The 22,582-nt window shown below is 41.9% G+C and overlaps 2 protein-coding genes across 2 annotated transcripts in view; one reads left to right on the top strand and one right to left on the bottom strand.

The window, feature by feature from the left end:
• Nucleotides 1–9,406, bottom strand: part of RPS4X (ribosomal protein S4 X-linked) — a 30,153-nt gene extending 20,747 nt beyond the window's left edge. The window contains exons 1-3 of the mRNA XM_033944737.1: nucleotides 9,328–9,406; nucleotides 6,344–6,421; nucleotides 1,118–1,298 (exon numbers count right to left, since the gene is read on the bottom strand). Of these exons, the coding sequence (XP_033800628.1) occupies nucleotides 1,118–1,298; nucleotides 6,344–6,421; nucleotides 9,328–9,330 (262 nt within the window). The 5' untranslated portion in view covers nucleotides 9,331–9,406. The remainder of the gene's footprint in view (nucleotides 1–1,117; nucleotides 1,299–6,343; nucleotides 6,422–9,327) is intronic.
• A 3,554-nt stretch (nucleotides 9,407–12,960) lies between these two features.
• On the top strand, nucleotides 12,961–17,641 carry PYROXD1 (pyridine nucleotide-disulphide oxidoreductase domain 1). Its single transcript, XM_033944736.1, has one exon. The coding sequence runs from the start codon at nucleotides 13,122–13,124 to the stop codon at nucleotides 14,622–14,624; it is 1,503 nt and encodes a 500-aa protein (XP_033800627.1). The 5' UTR covers nucleotides 12,961–13,121; the 3' UTR covers nucleotides 14,625–17,641.
• Nucleotides 17,642–22,582: the final 4,941 nt, after the last annotated feature.

Genomic DNA, 22,582 nt, shown 5'->3' with positions numbered 1-22,582 from the left:
GGCTGTTTGTTTTTTTCAGGTGCAGTTCAGCAGTTAAGCCATGAAGGTCTTTTTATTTATTTATTGAAGACTTTCTATATCACTTTTAATTATTCAACCATTCAAGAGCAGCTGAAGGAAAAACTGGAGGAAAGGAGGAGCAGCACATCAGATGCAGGAATTCCTATGCATTCCCAGTAAGTCCAAAGCTTACTATAGCTAGGGAAGAGCACTGGCAAGCAGGATCATTCTGAGGACTTCACCAAGTGAGCCTGCATCTCCTCTTCTGGTCTCTGGAGAATAAAACATTCCACATTGCAAAATGCACATTACATTGGATATAGGTTTCATGGCTAACAGCTTAACAGCCAAATTTTGGTCACCATGCTGGAATCTTTGTTGATGGCGACAGCTTATTGAACCAGTCAAATACCATTGCACAAAAGCTTTTGAGCCCAAAGATCCTCTCACCAGAAGTCTATAAAGAGGAGACTTATATGATTTTGAAACTTCTTGTTCTACAGCATTGTTGGTCCAAATAAAAGTTATCACAAACTTGTGAACATTTTGAAACTGGAACTGAAAAGAAAATAGAATGACAGTAAATAAGGACCATAAAGCTAATCTAGTTTTCCCAGTTTACTTCCAGGTGCAATGCTACCGCCTCTCCTGTCATTTCTTCAGAGTTAGGAATTCTCTGATTTTATACCAGGCGTTCTACAGTATTACTAACTGCAAGTCACCAAAAGGTTGGTGAAACTGTCGGTGCCTTTGAAACCAAATGAAGCCAAAAACTACAACATACAAGAATACAAACATGAAACCAGGATATCTTGGAGTCTGCTCAATAGTGGACTGAGAAGGCTTACTGACAAGCAAAACTCACAGTAAAATATCAATGAAGCACTTAACTTCCACATATACATCACTTTTTTTTTTTTTTTAACTCATGTTCTAGAACAAACAACAGAGAAATAAAATATCCTGTTTAGATATACCTGGATTACTACTTCTCACTTTGTTGTCCTTGGTCCTTAGGGTTATTGCTGTGAAACCATGGTAACCTGCTAACAGACCTAACAGAAATTCACCACAGTGCTAGGAAAGGCCCTTCATTAGTTCTGCATTTGAGCCTTACCCATGAAGCCGGCGGGATAGGTGATGTCAGTGCGAACCTTGCCATCGATCTTGATAAACCTCTGCATGCAGATCTTTTTGACCTCATCTCCTGTTAAGGCATACTTCAACCTATTCCTGAGGAAGATGATGAGAGGAAGACACTCTCTCAGTTTGTGTGGACCTGTTGAAGGGCGAGGAGCCTAAAAGAAAAAGAAAGTTAATCATTAATAACAAAGACAGTCTTACAGAATGAAAATCAGAACCCATTTGTTTCTTACCTGGAAGCCTAGAAAACTGTTCTAAGCACAAAAACTACCACCACAATTCTACTTCATCTGGGGTCATTCTACTTAAGACCAGCTTACCCTCAAATTTAATTTAGCAAATTCTAGGCTCCTTTTACAAAATGGTGCTACCAATTAGTGGCATGCTGAACAAAATAAAGCTTATTTAATTCCCATGGGCTTCTTCGCATTCAGTGTACACCAACAAGTAGCACCGCTTTGTAAAACAAGCCTGCTACCCTTTGGTAGCTTAATTCTCCACAAATCATAACAAGCTTAAAGAGTTCATCTAAACAGATTAACAGTAAAATGTCTTATCACCATTTAAAGCCGAGCATGGCTAAGACTGAGCTCCTTATCTTTCCTCCTAAACCTACCTCTCTCCTCTATTTCTGTGGATAACACTCATCAGTTCACAACCTCGAGGTTTTCTTTAACACCTCTCTCGCTTTCTCTGCACAAATCCAACAGACAGCTAAAGCCTGATGTTTTTTTCTCTATAATATCACCCAAATCCAACCTTTCCTTTGTGATCACACTCCCAAAACCCTTATCCACGCTCATAACCTCATGCCTAGATTGCTGCAACTTACTTCTCACAGGTCTTCCATTAAACCTAGGAGCTGCAGAGTGAATGCACTTATAAGCCACTTTTTCCTCCTTTTCTGATATCACTGACAAGGAAACTACACATCTTCTCTCCTCCTCCAAACCCACTACCTGCTTCTCTGATCCGATTCCCACCCACCTACTCAGCTCTTCCCACCCACCCACCTACTCCCACCCTCTCTTCAACTGTCATCCCTTCTGTCACATCCTCAACTTACTACTCTCCACTGCAATGGTCCTCAATGTCTTCAACATGCCATAGTTACATCTCTCCTCAAAAAACCCTCACTAGACTCAACATATCCCTCCAACTATTGCCCCATCTCCCTCCTCCCTTTCTTATCCAAGCTACTTGAACATGCTGTTCACTGTTGTCAGAACTTCCTTCCATTTTAAGCTATTCTTGACCCACTTCAATAAGCCCACCATATTCCATGGAAACTGTCCTTGCTAAAGTCTCTACTGACCTGTTTGTAGCCAGATTCAAAGGCCTCTTCTCTATCCTCATCCTTCTTGATCTATCTGTTGCCTTTGATACTGTTGATCACCACCTACTCGATATGTTGTCCTCGCTGAGATTCCAGGGTTCTGTTCTCTCCTGGTTTTCTTCCTACTCCTATATCTCCCATTACACTTTCAGTGTATGCAATGGTGGATCCTCCTCCACTGCTATCCCACTGTCAATCAGTGTACCTCAAGGCTCTATCTTGGGCCCTCCTTTTCTCCATTATATCCACTTCCTCAGTGCACTGACTTCCCATGGTTTTCAGTATCACCTCTATGGTAATGACTCCCAGATATACCTCGCTACAGGCATCTAGGCCCGACATGGATGTCTTGCTACCATCTAAAACTGAATATGGCCAAGACTGAGCTCCTTATCTTTCCGCCTAAACCCACCGCCCCCATTCTCTATTTCTATGGACAGCACTCTCCTCCTCCCTGTCTTGTCAGCTCACAACCTTCGGGTCATCTTTAACTCCTCTCTCCCCTGCACTCACATCCAATAAACCACTGAAGCCTGTCACATCTTCCTTTATAGCAGACCCTTTGCGGGGCCACATTTTGGATTTGTAGGTACTTGGAGGGCCGCAGAAAAAAATAGTTAATGTCTTATTAAAGAAATGACAATTTTGCATGAGGTTAAACTCTTTATAGTTTATAAAACTTTCCTTTAACAGTTTTACCTTATGCAAAATTGTCATTTCTTTAATAAGACATTAACTATTTTTTCTGCGGCCCTCCAAGCACTCTATTTTTTCTGCAACACTCACATTTAAAGTTTAATATCTTTTCTTTCTCAAAACTGGCACATTTCTATTACTAAATTGAAAATAAAATCATTTTCCTACCTTTGTTTGGTAATTTCATCAGTCTCTGGTTGCACTTTATTCTTCTGACTGTGCATCCAATATTTCTTCTCTTCTTTCAGTCTTCTGTATGCTTCCTCTCCTCCAGACCTCATTCCTTCCCCCAACTTTTTATTTCTTTTTCTATGTCTGTCTTTCTTTGATTCCTTGTCCCATTTTTTGCTTTGTTTCTGGCTCCTTGTCCCTCCCCTTCTTTCTTTTTTCCTTCTGGCTCCCTGTCCCCCCCTTCTTTCTTTTTTCCTTCCTTCCTGCCCTCCCCCATGCCACCGCCGCTGGGGAATAGGCTGCTGCTGCTGCCGCCGCCATCGGGAACAGGCCGAGATCTCCACGGGGCCGACCAACTTTCGCCGCCCGACGTCAATTCTAACGTCGGAAAGGACGTTCCGGGCAGCCAGGCAGCGATTGGCTAGCCAGAACGTCCTCTCGACGTCAGAATTGAGGTCGGGCGGTGAGAGAAGCAGGGAGATCAAAGAGCATGGTGCCGGCGATGGGAAGGGAAGCAGTTGGACACCCCTGCTCTAGACGAGCCGTGAGCCGCACTCTAGGAAGAACAGTGGAGGGTGACCAGCTGTGCGGACCGCCCCCCCCCCCCCCTTGGTACGCCACTGGAGCAGCAGCGTGTCTGGCCGGTTCATTCCATTCAAAGCCGCGGGTGGCGGCTCCTTGCAAGACCCACGCCTGCGTCTGAAGCCTCTCTGATGTTGTGATGTCAGAGAGGCTTCCGATGCAGGAGCGAATAACGCAAGGAGCTGCCAACCCGCAGCTTTGAACGGAAAGAACCGGCCAGACCTGCTGCTGCCCCAAAAGGAAGGGAATAATCCAGTCCAGACCGCGGGCTGCAAAAAAAACTTGGAGAGCCACATGTGGCCCGCGGGCCACGTGTTTGAGACCGCTGCTCTATAGTATTACCAAACTCCAACCTCTACTTTCCAAGCACACTACCAAAACCCATATCCACACTCTTATCACCTCTCGCTTAGACTACTGCAACTTGCTTCTCTCAGGTCTTCTACTCAACCACCTCTCTCTCCCCTGCAAACCATTCAAAATTCTGCTGCACGACATATATTCTCCAGAGCCGCCATACTCACATTACCCCTCTCCTCAATTCACTTCATTGGCTCCTCATCCATTTCTGAGTAAAGTTCAAACTTCTCTTACTGACTTACAAGTGCATTCACTCTGCAGCCCCTCAATATCTCTCTTCACTTATCTGTTCGTCGGATAAGTCTCTCTTATCCGTTCCCTTCTCTTCCACTGCCAACTCTAGACTCTGTCCCTTCTATCTCACTGCACCATATGCCTGAAACAGACTGCCCGAGTCAATATGTCAAGACCGTCCCTAGCAGTATTCAAATCCAAACTAATAGGCCACTTTTTTGAAGCTACTTTCAACTCCTAACTCCCACTCACTGTAAGATACCTATGTCCATACTATTCTCTCTGCAAGAAACTCCCCAATCCCTATCTGTCCAAATTAGATTGCAAGCTCTTCTGATCAGTGACTGTCTATTGCATGTTAAATGTACAGAGCTGCATACGACTTTCAGTGGTACAGAAATGATAAATAGTAGTAGTTATAGTAGTATGCATTCATTCTGCAGCTCCTCGGTATCTCTCCTCTCATCTCCCTACACTCTTCCTCTGGAACTCTGTTCATGGGTAAGTCTCTTATCTTTCTCTTCTTCTCTACTGCCAACTCCAGACTCCAACCTTCTATCTTGCTGCACTATATCCCTTGAACAAAATTCCTGAGTCAGTACATCAAGCTCTTCTCTGGTTGTATTCAAATCTAGGCTAAAAAGCAGCCTCAAAAAAGTGGGCTTTAATGTCTAATTTTTACTCCCTTATAAAGTACCCATGTCTGTTTTAATTATTTCCACTACAAGCAATTCCCTAACCCTATTTTGTCCTGTCTGTATGATTTGATTAGACTGTAAGCTCTCTGTCGAGTAAGGATCATCTTACGTGTTTTTATGTACATCAATGTGTAAGCCTAGCAATGCTATAAAAAAAAAGATTAGTAGCAGTAGCATCTCTGCAGTTAGAATTATAATTTTTGGTAAAAACTTGCAACCTCTAACCTCCTTATTGGAGCCAGATGGAAATGTAGTTCTCAACTGCTTATTCAGCCACAGGGATAGGTTTCCCCCCACCAATTACAAAAGTTTGAATTTATTCTGACTTTTTAAAAAATTATGCAGGAAGGGGAAATTTCTATTTTATGCTCTAAGGCTATCCAGTTAGAGACAGTTTCTTGTAACAGAATTGTGAAGCATAAAAACTAAAAGCTTCTAATCCAGCTCCTTAATAAATGTTTCTAGAAAAACATGCAGTCTCAGTGGATGGTAAGGTATGAATTAGGATCAGGTATTTTTTTAAGCCTTTTAACCCTACTCTTTTGTTTTGGTTTCATTATATCCATCCCATCCTTTATTTTGGAATTTAAGCTGTATATGTATTTAATTAAATCACTAGATTCCAATCCTGGAATTAAGCCTAAACAGCATTTTATACCTCCATCAATGGCAATATTTCTAGCCATATAACTAAGAAATACAGTCAAAAACTTCCAAAAAAGTATTTTGATATTACAGTTCAAAAACCTCCTCAATCTACAAATAAAATTCCTTTCACTTTATTATAACCCCACACAAGGCAGAACAGAAAACAAGTGGGGAAGGGACTGTGCACATCAACCTTTAGAGCAATTACAACTGATTGAAAATAATCATAAACACATATCACATATATAGAACACCAAGCCTTATATAGAGTCCTTTCACTTATATCTTTGGACCCAACACGGTTCGTGTTTTGGCTTCCACTAAAAAGCCTTCTTCAGAGTTAGACTTGTGATCTCAGGCTTATAATACTGTGCTAAATGACTCAATCCAAATGCTGCATTAAAAGACTGGCAGCGTCGTAACTAAAAACAAAAGCCACTATAGATTGGATAGAAATAAATTATATGGTACTTACAAACACACCGGTCAATTTATCCAGCATCCAATGTTTTGGAGCCGCTACACGTTTCAGGTGCTTCTTGGGACCACGAGCCTTGTGGAGAGAAAATAAATATGCTACCATTTATATACGCTTCTATACGACACATTTGCATCACACAACATTAGTTCAGGTAGAAAAATAGTAAGCCTCTAATTTTCAATTAACTACCAATGTCTACATCTGAAACATTCCAGTCCTCAAAGCAGAGGGCTGCTGCTTATGAAGGAAGAGGACTTCTCATGAAGTTTAGAGAATGGCAGGAACCTGGTAAGAATACTAATACTGTAAATCCTTTAGTATTCATGTGCTTGCAACTACTTTAGTCCTTGTATGTTCCTTGAAAAATTCTGTTCCCTTTGTGAAAGATTTATTGAAACTGGCTTAGGGCCCTTTGAAGGCAAGTAGGTTTATCACAGGGGTCTAAGTCCCTCCTTGAGAACTGCAATCCAGTCAGGTTTTCAGGATTTCCCCAATGAATATGCATGAGATCTATGTGCATGCACTGCTTTCAATGCATATTCATTGGGGAAATCCTGAAAACCCAACTGGATTGCGTCAAGAAACTCCCCAACCCCTCCTGTTTAATGTCTTCTCCTTGATTTTAATGACTATGATTCTGTGAACCGCTTAGACAATTTTTTAAGCTGTATATCAAATTTCAAATAAATAAATATATATGTCCTGTCTGTCCAAATTAGACTGTAAGCTCATCTGAGCAGTCAGTGACACCAGTGTAAACAAGCACTCAGTAGAAATAAAAAGAGTTAAACTGTCATGCATAACATCTACTTAAATCATGCACATCACTTGGCAACAAGACTCTTGGACATGACTGATTCTTTTAATAGAGTCAAAGTGCTGATAACTACTTGCATCAAAATCTTTTAAACCTTGTGTTGCACTGTCTATTGTGCTGTGAGCATTCAAAATAATATACACACAAAAAAAACACCTCACTTGATTAGGAATATGATATACTCCTGTGAAAAATACTTAGGCATTTGCTTTTCTCTTTTTTTAAATCAATAAATTATGAGGAATACTGTAATAAGGACAATTTGGCGACTATGACTGGACACCTATTGTCTATAGAGAATTAAATCTCTCCTGTGATGTCTACTTCTCCTTATTACTCCTGGGGGAATTCTGCACATAAAGTTCAATGCTTCCAGCAAAGACTTTCAGCACAGGACCCAAAGCAGTACAGCATCTCCCTCTCTGAATTTTTCTGTGAGCTTTCCTCTGTCCCCGGCACATACAGTCCAGTTTTTGTCCTGTTAATTTCCTAAGGCCCCCTCCTCCCTGGCATTTGACAAAAGAAAAGGAAAACAATTGCACACTGGGCCATCCCTGCTCACCAGCCATTCTGATTTTCACTGCTAAATTCCAAACCCTGGGATTCTACGATGTCCCTTGTTGTCCAAATTCAACAGTGTGAACCAACTGGCAGAAGAGCAGGATGCAGCCCAACATGCAACCACTCTCATCCTACTCCTCTGCTTGTGTTAAGTGCCAGGGATGGAGGGGAACCAGGAGAATGAAAAAACTGCACTGCACTGTACACACTGGGAGCAGGGAAGAGGAGATGAACGATGTAAGCTGATGAGGAGTACCTGTAGAAAGATGTGCATATAAGGAACAAGAAAAAAGAAGATAAGGAGAACAAGATGAAGTGCTATGGGTGAAGTATGAGGAGGAAGGTGTTCAAGGGGCTGCTGAAAAGTTCTCAGCCCAATCTGCAAAGTTGGGACAGTCTTCATCAAGGGCTATACACTTAGTCCAGTGATTTTCCACTTTTTTCTTTCCTTTGAAATAATATGTAATGAAAAAAGTGGTTGGGCTGAGAACTATTCAGCAGTCCCTTGTATGTTATATGCCAAAGGGGATAAAGAGAGAAAGGGCTGGCGGATTCACAAGTTATAGAATTGTGTGTGTAAAGTGGGGATGCTAAAGAGATTAAGAAAATTATGGTGGGGTGTGCATTAGATGGAGAGCAAACATAGAACATAATGGTGGAGCACTTACTGGGGGGATGTGTGTATACAAGAGGAAGGTATGACAGCACACTCTGGATGTCTTTTTGGGGGTTTGACAGACATATGGAACATGTGCACTGGGAGGAACAGGGAGAAGTTTAGGGAGGGGTTCAAGAGAGAGAGTGAAACTGCTGGGGTAGGAGGGAAAACGAGTTCAAGCTGGAAGATAGCTTAAATATCAGCTCTGGAGCATGGAAAAGCTAGCCATTTTTGCTGGAGAAATTCTATACAAAAAGTTAAAATAAAAATACAGAACTTTAAAAAACCTACTGAATTTTCAACCTTATAAAAAGCTGTATCATCATATAAAATATTAACACAAAGTATGCTACAATACTCTGAAATTCTCAGCTAACAGTCAGCTAGCTCACTCAAGTGAGGGCTTCTAATTTCTTTAAATCTTCCTTACCTTCTTATCTCAAGACTGTGTAAGTCAAAAATAGACAAAAGTTAAATCACCCAGAAACAGAGACCCACAACGTGCTTAGAGATACGCAAGACGCACGAGCGTTTTGTGGTTCGAGCAAAGCGACTTCATTTATTATATGCAGGTACTTTCTCTGTCCCTTTGAGAGCTCACAATTCTAGGCACTTGTACCTGGATCAAGGAAGTTGTTCACGGTCACAGGGAGCTGCACTGGGGATCCAAACCCGGTTCCCCTGCTTCTCAGCCCACTGCACTGCCCACTAGGCTAGTCCTCTGCCGTCCGAGCCTGCCTCTTCATGCACTGTTCCCCACCACAGGGCCCAAGCAGCAATGGCTGTTCCTCTGTCCCCATCATCTAACCCCGTCACTAAGCCCAGATTCAGAACCTAAAGTTCTCGTAGGTTTGGACTATCTAACGAGAACCCAACAGCATGGCGCAAAACAAAAGGATGGGAGCGGATGGTCCGCCGACACTCAAAGCAATCTCCTCTTACCATGGCTGCGTCGGCAGGAAAAAGGATCGTCTTCTTCCGGTCCGCCGATGATAATGGGCCTCCGGCAACTGGGAACCCACACGGAACAGAATTGTGCGAGCACCTTCCGCCTTCGCCGACACCGCCCCTTTCCTATGGAGGACTCTGTAAAGCCGAGGCGAGTGGGATAGAGCCAAAGGAGAGGAAAAAGGTAAAAGATAAATCGGCACGTGTCAGGAGTCCTCCGGATCTTTCCTATACTCCAGGACAATCTGAGTACGCCCTTAACAGAAGACGACTGTTTTAGCGATCCTCTGTGCTAATGCACAGTACTTACTTTTTCTCTTACTAGCAGCGGGTGTCTTGAATTAAATTAACGGATTTAATTGTGAAGTTGGAGTGAAAGCTTTGGAGAAGCAGATACCCCAGAGAGCCAGACAGGAGGATTCTTAAATAAATTATATGATTGTTTTATTGCACAAATATCTTTAAAAATATAAATATTCAGGTTCAATTAAAAAAACTTTCAAACAATTAAAGTGCATTCAGAATGAAAAGACTTTTAAGATCAATTAAACTGCGTTGAGATTAAAACCATGAAATATAATTCATTATGCTTATTAAAACTACATTCAAAATGGTGAAGGCTACTCTTTTAAATATAAAGTGCTACACAAATGTTCTCTTATTGGGCATCCCTCCTGCCATGGATTGTTTGGGTGATGGCAGGAGGGATTGGGCATCTCTCCTGCTGGTTGGGGGTGTCTCTGTCTGCAGCAGCTGGCTCAGTTGATCCTGGCAGGGGAATTTTCCCCCTCCATATATTGTATGCAGGTACTAGAGAGAACCAAATATATCATCAAACAAATACCTCTCCTATTGAGAATCATATTACTGTCTTTAAACAGCTCTGTACTATGAAGAGCCTTACAGTTCACTGATGAACTATTGTAATGTATTTAAACACCATTAAAGGAGGGAAAAAAGCCTCTGATTCCCATATGCTGCAAGTACAAAACCGAGCAAGCATACTAGAGAGGAAAACCCACTCATCAGCTTTGAAAAAAACTGCTTGAGCAATATTTATGCAAGGCTTAAATCTTTCAAACACTCATCAATGTAGCAATTTAATGTGCATAGAACAGAAGGACTTATCTTGCTCAAGTTCTTGTCAAGTTTGCTGTGTCAACCTCTCAATCCGTTCTATGCCTCTGGTCCACTGTCATCCACTGCCGACAATGGCTAGTCGGCGTTTCACTGTGTGGCTATTTCAGGGCAAAGGACTCAAATGCAATGTTAGCGGCAACACTGCGGGGGCACTGTTAGCGGAAATTAATTTCTTTCTATTTCTGGTATTGTACTGCATATAGAGTCTGGCATCTTAGGGTTTCATTTGTATATATTAGTACTTTTAGTTTGTGGTCCTGTACTGTGTTCTGAATGTGTGATCAATTCCAGGTGCTCTGGTAGAAATGAATGTTGAGAAGCATACAGTATGCTTTGTGTAGTTTAATTTTGTGGTTAACAATTATGTATTGTTAATAAGATTATATGAAATGAAAAAGTGTTTCTCTGCTTATGGCTGGAGCCATTCTGTATCTGAATTCCTTAAGTACTTGTCCTTATCACATCTGTTTGAAAGTCCAGGGCTTTTGCAGGATACTCCCCAGTACTATGTAAACAGTTCTTTGTTAACCTCAATTACTGAACTTTTAGGAGTTATTTAGTGCCATTTTAATGTCTTTTGTTAGACTGAATGGGCAGGAGTCATTCAGTCTGCTGCACTAACATTCCCAGGGTCAGATTTGTTTAATATATCCCAGAATCCTTTGCTTGCACTCTGGACCACTGACATGTGACAAAATTCATCACCATTCTCATCCCTGCAGATAACCACGGGAAACAATTCCATGTCATTCTTTAGTAGCTATCTCAATCTCAGTCCTTCTACACTAGCATTCTTCAATGCAAGGCTTGAGGGCCAGTGGTTGTGCCCATTCATACTCTGATTCTTCCCTCTCTCCTTAAACATGGGTATGGTTTCCTGCAGTTATCTGTGGAGACTGGAACGGTGATGAATTTTGTCACCATGTTATTCTCTACCACAGTAATCTAATGCTGACAATATGGAGTTCTGGGAGCTAGCTTGGAGGCTGGCTCTGAAACAAGACCTATGGTGGTGACACTCAAGAGCATTTGGGCGGTTCTTGAGAGGCTGAACTCTTCGGTTGTCAGGTTTTCCCAGGAAGTCGCCAATCTTGTAAGTACTACTGATGGCCTGGGGAAATCCTTGAATAATACTAAAGAAGATTTGCCTCAGAAATAAAAAAGGTTAAAGACAGTGTGGATGATCTACAAGCATTAACTAATGGACTGGTCAAAAAAAAATTTCTGCTAAATCGAAACATTGAACAATTAGAAAACTATAGCCAAATATGTTGAAAAGATTGAAGTACTAAAAATTTCCCCTGAACATATACCGCCTTTGAATCGTATATACTGTTTGCCTGTTAAGAAAGTAGTTGATGCTACTGCAGTAGAGGAATCAAATTTAAAAATGGGTGATCCATTAAATGTTACTGATCTGTTAGACACCACATTGTCCAAAGCTACAGAGAGAGCTACTTTATTAATATCTTTAATCTTTGAGCAAGATGTTAATGCTATTTTGAGATTATATTTTTGTAACTCAAAGTCTGTTTCATGGAAAAAAAGTTTGGATATTCCCTGATGTCACAAGGAACACACAGGAGCAGAGAAAGTTGTTTCTAGCTTTTAGAACAGAGACATTAACTCTCAGAGAAACATTTATTTTGGCATATCCTTGTAAATGCATGATAAAGTACCTTGGAGTGAAATATGTCTTGTCTTTTTTTTTTTACACCAGAACAGTTGTTTGAGCACTTTTTTTGGTGTGAGTCGTATGACAGTTTGAGTTAGAGCAGTTCTTTTTTTATGCTGTTTCTTTCCTGTTGTTTTGTATTTGTTTGTATCTTTTAGTGTGATTTTGTATGTAATTATTGTTCCCCCCCCCACATAGATTTGTGGATAGGTGGGTTATAAATCATTTTAAATAAATAAATAAAACGGTTAAGAGTCTTTCTGGACTTGAAGAAACTGCCAGCTGGGAAGTTTAGCAAATTTTGAACAGCAATTAGGTTAAGGGGGACTATGCTGTTAAGTTTATTCCTTAATGAAATTTTCTATTTTTGAGTTTCTGTTCACTCTGTGTACCTTCTCTTCAATAGGTTGTGGTCTAAGAAAGATTTAAGCTTTTTGTTTTGTTGTTAATTTTGATGAGTTGCTTGTATGTTGTTTCTATCTGTTTTTTCTGAACAAGAGATCTCTTGTAAAATTATCTTAAAAATTGCAATAAATACAAATTAAATAAAATACTTGTTTCTTGTTCCATGAAGACATACATACAATTATAAAACTCATTAGATATTTTGGTTATTCTTATTTAATCAATGTTTTTCATAGTTTATTATAAATTAAATAAAATTACCAAAAAAAAAAGACAGTCTTTTCCCGGTTCTTTAGTGTTTGACGGGCTGCCGACAACTGGAAAGCCGAAAGGGACAAACTTCTTCGTGCACCATCTATCTTCGCTAATTCCACCCTCCTGCCCGTACAGTGGAGGATTCGAAGTAAGGCGCAGGTCAAGCGTCATCTTAGGCGATAGTAAACAAAAGGAACGTCGGCTCAACGCAGAGCTCGTGAACGGAAATGAGTGCAGTTTGAGCTGTGCAGGATTCCGTATTTCCAGGAAGTTTTCTTGCGGGCGCCCTTCGCAGCCAGGTCGCTTAGATGAAATGGCTGACGGTCCGCCGCTGGTGGTAGCAGGAGGCGGGATCGCCGGAGTGACCTGTGCCGAGCAGCTGGCGCTGCTTTTTCCATCCCGCCAGGTACTCCTGCTGACGGCGTCGCCCCTAATCAAAGCCGTGACTAACTTCAAGCAGCTCTCCAAGGCGTTGGAGGAGTTCCAGGTGGAGGAGCAGGCGAGCACCGTGCTGGAGAGCCGCCATGCCAACATTCAGGTGATCCAGTCGGCCGTTAGGCGGTTGGAGAGCGCGGAGCACCAGTTGTGGACGGAGGATGGCCGGCAACACCACTACGAGAAGCTCTGCGTCTGTACGGGCGCTAGGCCCAAGTTAATTTCCGACGGAAACCCCTATGTGCTGGGGATCCGTGACACGGACAGCGTCCAGGAATTCCAGAAGCACCTCGCAAAAGCGAGACGCGTGGCAGTGGTGGGAAACGGGGGCATCGCGCTGGAGTTGGTGTACGAAATCGAAGGATGTGAGGTGATCTGGGCCATCAAGGACAAAGCAATTGGTAACACTTTCTTCGACGCGGGGGCGGCTGAGTTCTTGATTCCAAAGCTGGCGGTGGAAAAGCCGGAGGTTCCCGTTGCTTGCAAAAGAACCAAATATACAACGGAGGGCAAATCAGAAACTGAACAAAAAGTAGGGAGAAAAGGAGAGGATACTGAACTGGGCAGTGCTTTGGGTCCCGATTGGCATGAAGGTTTAAAATTGAAAGCTTGTAAGGAGTTTTCCCATAAAGTTCACATAGAGACCTTGTGTGAAGTAAAGAAGATATATCTCCATGAAGAATTTAAGCAATTAAGTGACGTGTCTTTGGCTTTTCCTAATGGTGAAGATGATGAGCAGAATACAAAGTTAGATCAGGAGCTATGGCCAGTCTATATTGAGTTGACCAATGGGAAGATATATGGCTGCGATTTCATTGTGAGCGCAACTGGAGTTTTACCAAATGTTCAGCCTTTTCTGAGTGGCAACAATTTTGTTGTAGCAGAAGATGGAGGCCTAAAGGTGGATGACCATATGTGTACTTCGATAGATCACGTATATGCAGCAGGTGATGTCTGCACAGCTTCTTGGAAACATAGCCCATTCTGGCAACAGATGAGGCTGTGGACTCAGGCTAGACAGATGGGATGGTATGCAGCTAAATGCATTGCAGCAGATATATGTGGTGAACCTATTGAACTGGATTTCTGCTTTGAACTCTTTGCTCATATCACTAAATTTTTTAATTACAAGGTAGTTCTGTTGGGAAAATTCAATGGCCAGGGTTTGGGTTCCGATCATGACTTAATGCTGCGATGTACCAAAGGGTATGAATATGTTAAAGTGGTTATGCAAAATGGACGAATGATGGGGGCTGTGTTGATTGGGGAAACAGACTTAGATGAGACATTTGAAAATTTAATTTTAAATCAGATGGATCTTTCTGCGTATGGAGAAGATCTTTTGGATCCAAACATTGACATAGAAGATTATTTTGATTAACAGAAACATTGTTTTGGGTTTCATTGTGTAATATGTAAAAATTAATTATCATTTTATGTTGGGGGGATAAAATGTGTACAGTGCCCAGTAAAGATAATGTGTATTCTTGAAAGTAAGCGCTTAAGTACTATGAGCGAGCACTCAGATGGCAGAAGAAAGGACACTTTAGTGTACAAAAAAATTGTGAAACAAAATGTTGCTCTCATGCTTGAGGAATGAGGATATATAGTAACATCGATGATGCATCTACTGCTACCAGCTTATGTATTTTAATTGGCTGGCTTAATCAACCAACCATCCAGAGTTTAAATGTCACATTCTTCTTTTAAAATTTTTTGATAGCTGCTATTGAAAGAAATAGGGCCTCTAGTTGTCTTCTGTATAAAATGCTTCTTTTGTGTCTGTTTATTGACATTGACTTGGGTATGTGGTAGGGATTTTTAGCTGAGTCTTCTTGATATGATGTCTAAGTTCGACTTTTGACATTTTAGATTGGATTCTGCAACTGGCGCTGGTATTGGCCGATGTCAGTCACATTTCAGTCATGTATCAATGCTGGTTGTAGAATCGCAGCCACATGTAAAGTAGATGCCGGAAATGTATGCCACAAGGGCTCCTACTGGTGCCTATATGGTCTTTTGCAGCACAAGCCATGTCCACTTTGACTAGTTACAAGTGCAGACTACTTTTTAGTGTAACTTAGGAAAATGGTCCCTAAGTTTTATATTTAAGTCAATGGAGGATTAAGAGACTTGCACAGGATCACTTGGTGCAGCAGTGGGATTTGAACAGTCTGGTACACCAAGTACTACTGCACTCCTTTCCAGATCAAGGAACCTGAAGTTGATCATTGTTGAGACAGTGCAGTCTTGGCTCAGTATTCTTTTTATTAGAATTTTTTTTGTAGTTTATATGAACATTCATGATTGAGCACCTATTTATTACAAATATCAAAGAGGGCATATGATTTATTGGGCTGGATACATTTGAGTTTCTTTTGGTAGAAAGCCCAACCATTTGACCTCTTGGAGATTTGATGCCCTCTAAAAAAAAATTTTTATTTTTTTTTTAAACTGCAAATCTCAGTAAGCACTGAACATCCAATTAAATTTTGTAAAGTTAAATTTTAGGAGTGACATTGTTTACAAATACATTTCTCTATAGCAGGGGTGTCAAAGTCCCTTATGGAGGGCTGCAATCCAGTCGGGTTTTCAGGATTTCCCCAATGAATATGCAGTCCAATCGGGTTTTCAGGATTTCCCCAATGAGTATGCATGAGATCTATTAGCATACAATGAAAGCAGTGCATGCAAATAGATCTCTTGCATATTCATTGGGGAAATCCTGAAAACCCAAGTGGATTGCAATGCTCCAGGAGGGACTTTGACACCCTGCTCTATAGTGTCCCTGTAGACTGGCACAGATGGGTATTATGTACTCCTACCAGCAGATGGAGACTGAGAATCATTGAGCTTTGACTTAATCTATAAGTAGGCTGTGCATTAGAGAGTTGCGTGGGGACAGAAATCAAACCCATCCCAATCTGTCCATTCCTGTTGGAATCAAATCCGTCTCCGCAAGTAATTGAATCCATCCCCATAAACTTCAAAAGTAGTTCATTATGCTACTGAATTAGAGGCTAACTCTAGGGACCCCCTAGAACGTTTTTCAAAAGATAAGTTAAGTCTAGCCTTCCAGTGATTTCTTCACATGCAAATTTCAATGTACAAGATTTTACATAAAGAAATTATATATTTAAAACTAAATTGAACTTACAGGTCTCGGAGAGTAATTTCAATATGAAGTTCACAATGACTGGCTGGTAAACTCTTAAATATAAGAGGGGGTTACCTCCCCCTCTTCTGGAGTTTCATATCTCTGAGCGTACCATATAAATATAGGATTACTCCCTCGAGACCAGTTTTTTCACTATAGTCGGTTTGTTCTTGATCTATCCAACAAGCTTTACTGACTCTCATTCTTGGATATATATTCCCTGTTTCAATTGAACACAAGACAAAGACATCTGCTATAGGCATTTCCCAATGCTAATGTATTTCAGTCAATAGATTTCTTTTTTACCTTTGTTGTCTGGAGATGTATTTTTTTCCATCTGGTCGGTTCCAGGTTCTCTTCTTTCTGCTTTCCTCTCTTCAGCAAATTCTTCTTTGGTTGCTGTCCATTGGTTCCTCCTACCATTGACCACCATTTTTCCCTTCCTCTCATTGTACAGCATTCTCACTCCCTTCTGTCCTGGATCAGTCTCCCGCTCTTTCCCCTCCCCACCACTTCACAGCATTTCTTCTCTCTCCACCCCTATGTGCAACATGTCTCCTCCCCCCCCCCCCTTCCTATTTTTGACATTCCTAGTTCAGCTCCCAGTTAGTTCACATAATCATCTTCAGATCCATTGAAACATTTTCCCATGTAAAGCTACAGTATATCTTAGATGTACTAGGATCTGATCAGGTCAAATCCAAGTGCATCTGAAAATTTAGAACTAAAATTAAGAAAATACATATTGGAAACCAGTAGAACTGAACATCGCAGTAACAATGAGAGGTTGCATTAAATGTAGAAACTTAGGAGCCCTTTTTACTAAAACATCCCAGGCTAAATGCTGTGTGCACTATTTTATACCTAAGACTATGTAGCACTTAGCACATGCTAACTAACATCTGCTAGTACACACTAGTTCTGCCCAATTCAGGGAAAATATTTTTTTATTAAATTCCAGCCTATTCAATGGATTTTTCAATCTGATTCGCTTTTCCTGCCCACTTGGGTGTTTTTTTCAAACATCATAGTGGGTTTATTTTGTAGCCTCTTCACCCATTCCACCCAATGTTGCCCTCTCCAACCCCATACTGGCGTTGTGGTTTAAACAAAAAAGACTATTTTTCTCTCTGTTAGGTCCTAGCTCACACTCACTGTCTAACACTGCTCTGGCAGGGTACACATTTCAGATCTGACATATTATAATCACAAAATAGAAAATAAAATTATTTTTTCCTACCTTTTGTTGTCTGGTCATTTTATTATTCAAATCATGTTGGTCCCAGGCTGTGGTTTCTGTTTGCCTTCTGTTAACTCGCTCACTGGGATCTCCTGCCCATTTGACATTTTCTTCTTTCTCTGTGCTCACCATCCATCTTCCATTTCTGTACCTTTCCTTCCACTGCAATATCCAACATTTCTTTCCCACTGTCTACCATCTCTCTCTCCCCTACCTTGTGCCCTGGGTTAAACCTCTCTCTTCCCCTCCATATCTCTTCCTGCCCTCTACCCTATGCATCAACCCTTTCTACCTCTGTTGCACTCCCTTCCTCTCCTCCACCTCATGTCCAACAATTCCTCTCTTCTCCCATGTGTAGCAGCTTTCCATCTCTCATATCCCCTTGTGCAACAGCTTTCCATCCATCTGTGCAGCACTCCCTAACTGACAGCCCCCCTTCCGAGATCTGACATGCCGTTGGGTCTCCTGATGCAGCAGTGGTAGATGGCTAGCAGGCGCAGATTCTGAACAGACTGTTCACAGCCTACCTTACCAGGGCTTCCCTCTGCTGTGTTATCAATGACACGGCAAAGGGAAGGCCCCACTGGGCACGCAACGCAAAGCTTCCCTGCATCTGCTAGCTGTCCACTGTCGCTGCAGCTTTAGGAAGCCCTGAAGGTATGTCAGGCCTCTCCTGGGCAGAGGGCTGTTCACTGAATTGGTGAGTCCAATTTGGGGGGGGGGGGGGGTGAATGAATTGATTCATTGAAGTGAATTGGTGAATCAGGCAGCACTAGTTAAACAGTAGTTCCCAACCCTGTCCTGGAGGACAGGCCAATCGGGTTTTCAGAATCACCCTAATGAATATGCATGGAGCAGATTTGCATGCCTGTCACTTCCATTATATGCAAATCTCTCTCATGCATATTTATTGGGGCTAGTCTGAAAACTCGATTGGCCTGTCCTCCAGGACAGGGTTGGGAACCACTGCACTAGTACATACTAAGCTTTAGTAAACACTTTTATCATAAGATAGCTATATGAAAACTCTGCTATCAAAACTCCAATAAAGGAAAGGGATTGGGACTTCTATAGCGCCTTTTTGTCATTTTACAACCACACTCAACGTGGTTTACATACAGGTACATCAAGCATTGTCTCTATCTGTCCCCATGGGCTCACATCTATGTTCCTGAAATACAAGGGTCATTTCATAAATAATGCACACTATTTTTTTAAATTTACATGTTTTATTTTTTTTCAAGTATTTCTTTACAGTCCTTCAGTATAGTCTCCCTGCTTTGCAATGACTGAGTCCTAACATCTGGGAAGCTTCATTATTTCATCCAAGATAATTGCCGAATGGTTCGGGTACTGGCAGAAGAAAGCTCTTCCAGAGATGCAAAACGATGTCCATGCATAGGTTGTTTCAACTTTGGAAAAGGTCAAAGTCTGGTGGACTCATGTCTGGACTGTAGGGAGAGTGAGGTAACACCTCCCAGTTGTATTTGCGTAGTTTTTCAATGACGACATTCCCTATGTGCAGACAAGCATTGTGAAGAATGAGTGGCCCAGCCAAGAGCAACTGAGGTCGGGTTTTGTGCATTTTTCTGTGCATTTTTGGGGAAATCACAATAATACACTTCTGTGACACTTCTTCCACATGGAACTTTGTGATGATGATGTCTTAAGAACATAAGCATTGCCTCTGCCGAGTCAGACCATAGGTCCATCACGCCCAGCAGTCCGCTCCCGCGGCGGCCCTCCAGGTCAATGACCTGTAGTGATCTATTACTCATTATACCCCTGGATCCCCTTTCCCTTCAAGAACTCGTCCAATCCCTTTTTGAAACCCAAAATCGTACTCTGCTCAACCACCTCCTCTGGAAGCGCATTCCAAGTGTCCACCACCCTCTGGGTGAAGAAGAACTTCCTAGCATTTGTTCTAAATCTATCTCCACTCAATTTTTTTGAGTGCCCTCTAATTTTTGTTGCCCCCGCCAGTCTGAAGAATCTGTCTCTCTCTACCTTCACCATACCCTTCATGATCTTATAAGTTTCTATCATATCCCCTCTAAGTCTCCGTTTTTCCAGGGAAAAGAGCCCCAGCCTCTCAGCATATGAGAGGTTTTCCATGCCCTTTATCATTTTTGTTGCTCTTCTCTGGACCCTCTCGAGTATCGCCATGTCTTTCTTTAGGCACGGCGACCAGTACTGGACGCAGTATTCCAGATGCAGTCGCACCATTGCCCTGTACAGCGGGAGGATAACTTCCTTGGTTCTGCTAGTGATACCTTTTTTGATAATGCCCAACATTCTGTTCGCCTTTTTTGAGGCCGCTGCGCATTGCGCTGCCGGTTTTATTGTTTTATCCACCAAAATCCCCAAGTCCTTTTCTAGGTTGCCTTTTCCCAATGTCATCCCCCCATTGTGTAATTATACATCGGTCTTCATGATCATAAGCAAAAATCATCATTTGTTTGTCTTTTGATTGAGCTCATCAAAATTTGTTTGGTTGTGGGGAAGATGGTGCTCTCCACTCGTCATTGAAAAACTATGCAATACAGCTGGGAGGTGTTACCTCATTCTCCCTACAGTTCAGACATGGCTTCTTCCATGACTGGCTCACTAGCAAACTATGGACTTTTCCTCAAGGAGCTTATCCAAACTTTTTTTTAAACTAACTACATTACCTGCAGTTACCACATCCTCTGGCAATGCATTCCACAGGTTAACTATTCTCTGTGTGAAAAAATATTTCCTTCTATTAGTTTAAAAAGTATCCCCCTGTAACTTCATGTGCCCTCCAGTCTTAAAAATATTTTGATGAAGTAAAAAAATTGGTCCACCCATTCTACAACACTCAGGATTTTGCTTCAGTCTTTACTGGAGAAGATGTAAGAGATCTACCTGAAACAGAAATGATTTTTAAGGGTGATGATGTGGAGGAACTGAAAGAAATCTTGGTGAACCTGGAAGATATACTATGCCAAACTGACAAGTTAAAGAGCGATAAATTACCAGGGTACCGAAAGAACTCGGACATAAATTGCTGATCTGCTGTTAGTGATCTGTAACCTGTCATTAAAATCACCTGTAGTAGCTGAAGATTGGAGGGTGCCCAATGTTATGCTGATTTTTAAAAAGGGTTCCAGGGGAGATCCAGGAAAATACAAACCAGTAAAGCTGACTTCAAAGTCAGGTAAAACAGTGTAAACAATTATAAAATTGTGGCACATGTAGATAAAACATGATTTCATGGGACAGTCAGCATTATTGCCTGATTCAAATCGACTGTGAATCAATTTGTTTTCTTAAAAAATCTGGCTTTCCAATTCAATGCCCAACCTTCCTCCCTTGCATACCTTTGGGCCTCCTAAAACAGGAGCAGCAGCACTCTTGCAGTGAAAAGCCTGTTTTATGCGCTGCCTCTTGCTGGCTGTGCCGCTGCTGCTCCTGCTTCAGGGGGGAGGGGGGGTGTCAGTTAGGAAGTGCTGTTACTCTTGGCTCCACATCTTTAGGAGTTTCCCTGAAGGCTGGCTGGCATGTCAAGTGATGTAGCACTTCTAGCAGGCTGCTGTTGGCCTACACTGCACGTTCCCTCTGCTGTGGTCCATCCCAGACCAAAACAGGATGCGACATCAGAGGAGGGGCGGGATTGCAGTAGAGGGACTGTGCAGCAGAGGCTGACGGCAGTCTGCTAGCATCGCTACATCACCAGTGATCCTGAGCAGGCTTTAATTAGTTTTGAAAGTGAGGCCTGGGGTAATCTGGATGATGGAGGAGAGAAGGGGGAAACATGCCGGCCTTTGGGGGACTCGCTGGTGTAGCTATTAGAAGTACATGGAGGGAGGGGGGGGGTCCAAAGAGAAGTGGATGGAAGGAGAAGAAATAATGGCTCTTAAAAAAGAGGAGAGGGCATGAGATGGTGGACAATGGAATGGAGAGAGGGAGGGAAAAGAAAGGGAGAGAAGTTGAACCCAAGGGATAGTTTGGAAGGAGGGGTCATTAGAGAAATGCTAGACTGTGGCGATGGAGACAGAAAAAAGAAGAGGTGCCAGACCTCGAGGAGGAAAGGGAAAAAGAAGGGGAAGACAGAGATGGAAGATGGGTGGTGAGTACAGAGAAAGAAGAAAACGTCAAATGGGCAGGAGACCCTGGCAAGCGAGTTATCAAAAGACAAACAGAAACCAAAGCCTGGGACCAACATGATTTGAATAATGACCAGACAAAAGGTAGAAAAAAATAAAATTTTATGTTCTGTTTTCTGATTACAATATGTCAGATTTGAAATGTGTATCCTGCCAGAGCTGGTGTTAGCAAATGTGAGCTAGGACCTAACAGAGAGGAAAAATGGTAGCAGCCAAAAAAGCAAACAAGATGCTAGGAATTATTAGACAAGGGATGGTAAACAAGGCTTACAATGTTATAATACTTTGGTATTGGTCCATGGTGCAACCTTACCTTGATTATTGTGTTCCGGTCTGGTCCCCTTAGCTCAAAAAAGATATAGCGGAACTAGAAGAGGTTCAAAGAAGAGCAACCAAGATGATAAAAGGGGTTGGAACTCCTCTTGTATGAGGAAAGCCTAAAGAGGTTAGGGCTCTTCAGCTTGGAAAAGATAGCTCAGGTAAGATGATAGAAATAAGTAGTAATAGTCTTCCCAATATGCACATCAATCATGTTTCCACAGGAAGCCAGTGCAGTCCTGGCAACACTGGAGTCACTATATCACCATCATCCACCCTGACAAACCAGCTGACCACTGTATTCTGGAGTGTTGTGCGGTCACCCTAATTTCTTTGTGAGTCTCAAGGAAGGAATACTACAATAATCCAACTAACAACAAAATCTTTGAAGTGAAAAATATTCCCTTATATGCTTTAGTTGTTTCAATTTCCAAAAATGCTTTTGCTAAGCAAAATAATTTGATGTTCCAAATTGTAACATGGAGCTCACCCAA

Source organism: Geotrypetes seraphini, chromosome 5, assembly GCF_902459505.1.
Source record: "Geotrypetes seraphini chromosome 5, aGeoSer1.1, whole genome shotgun sequence".
In the NCBI taxonomy this organism is placed as follows: Eukaryota; Metazoa; Chordata; class Amphibia; order Gymnophiona; family Dermophiidae; genus Geotrypetes; species Geotrypetes seraphini.
This window is presented reverse-complemented; position numbering and strand designations above follow the sequence as displayed.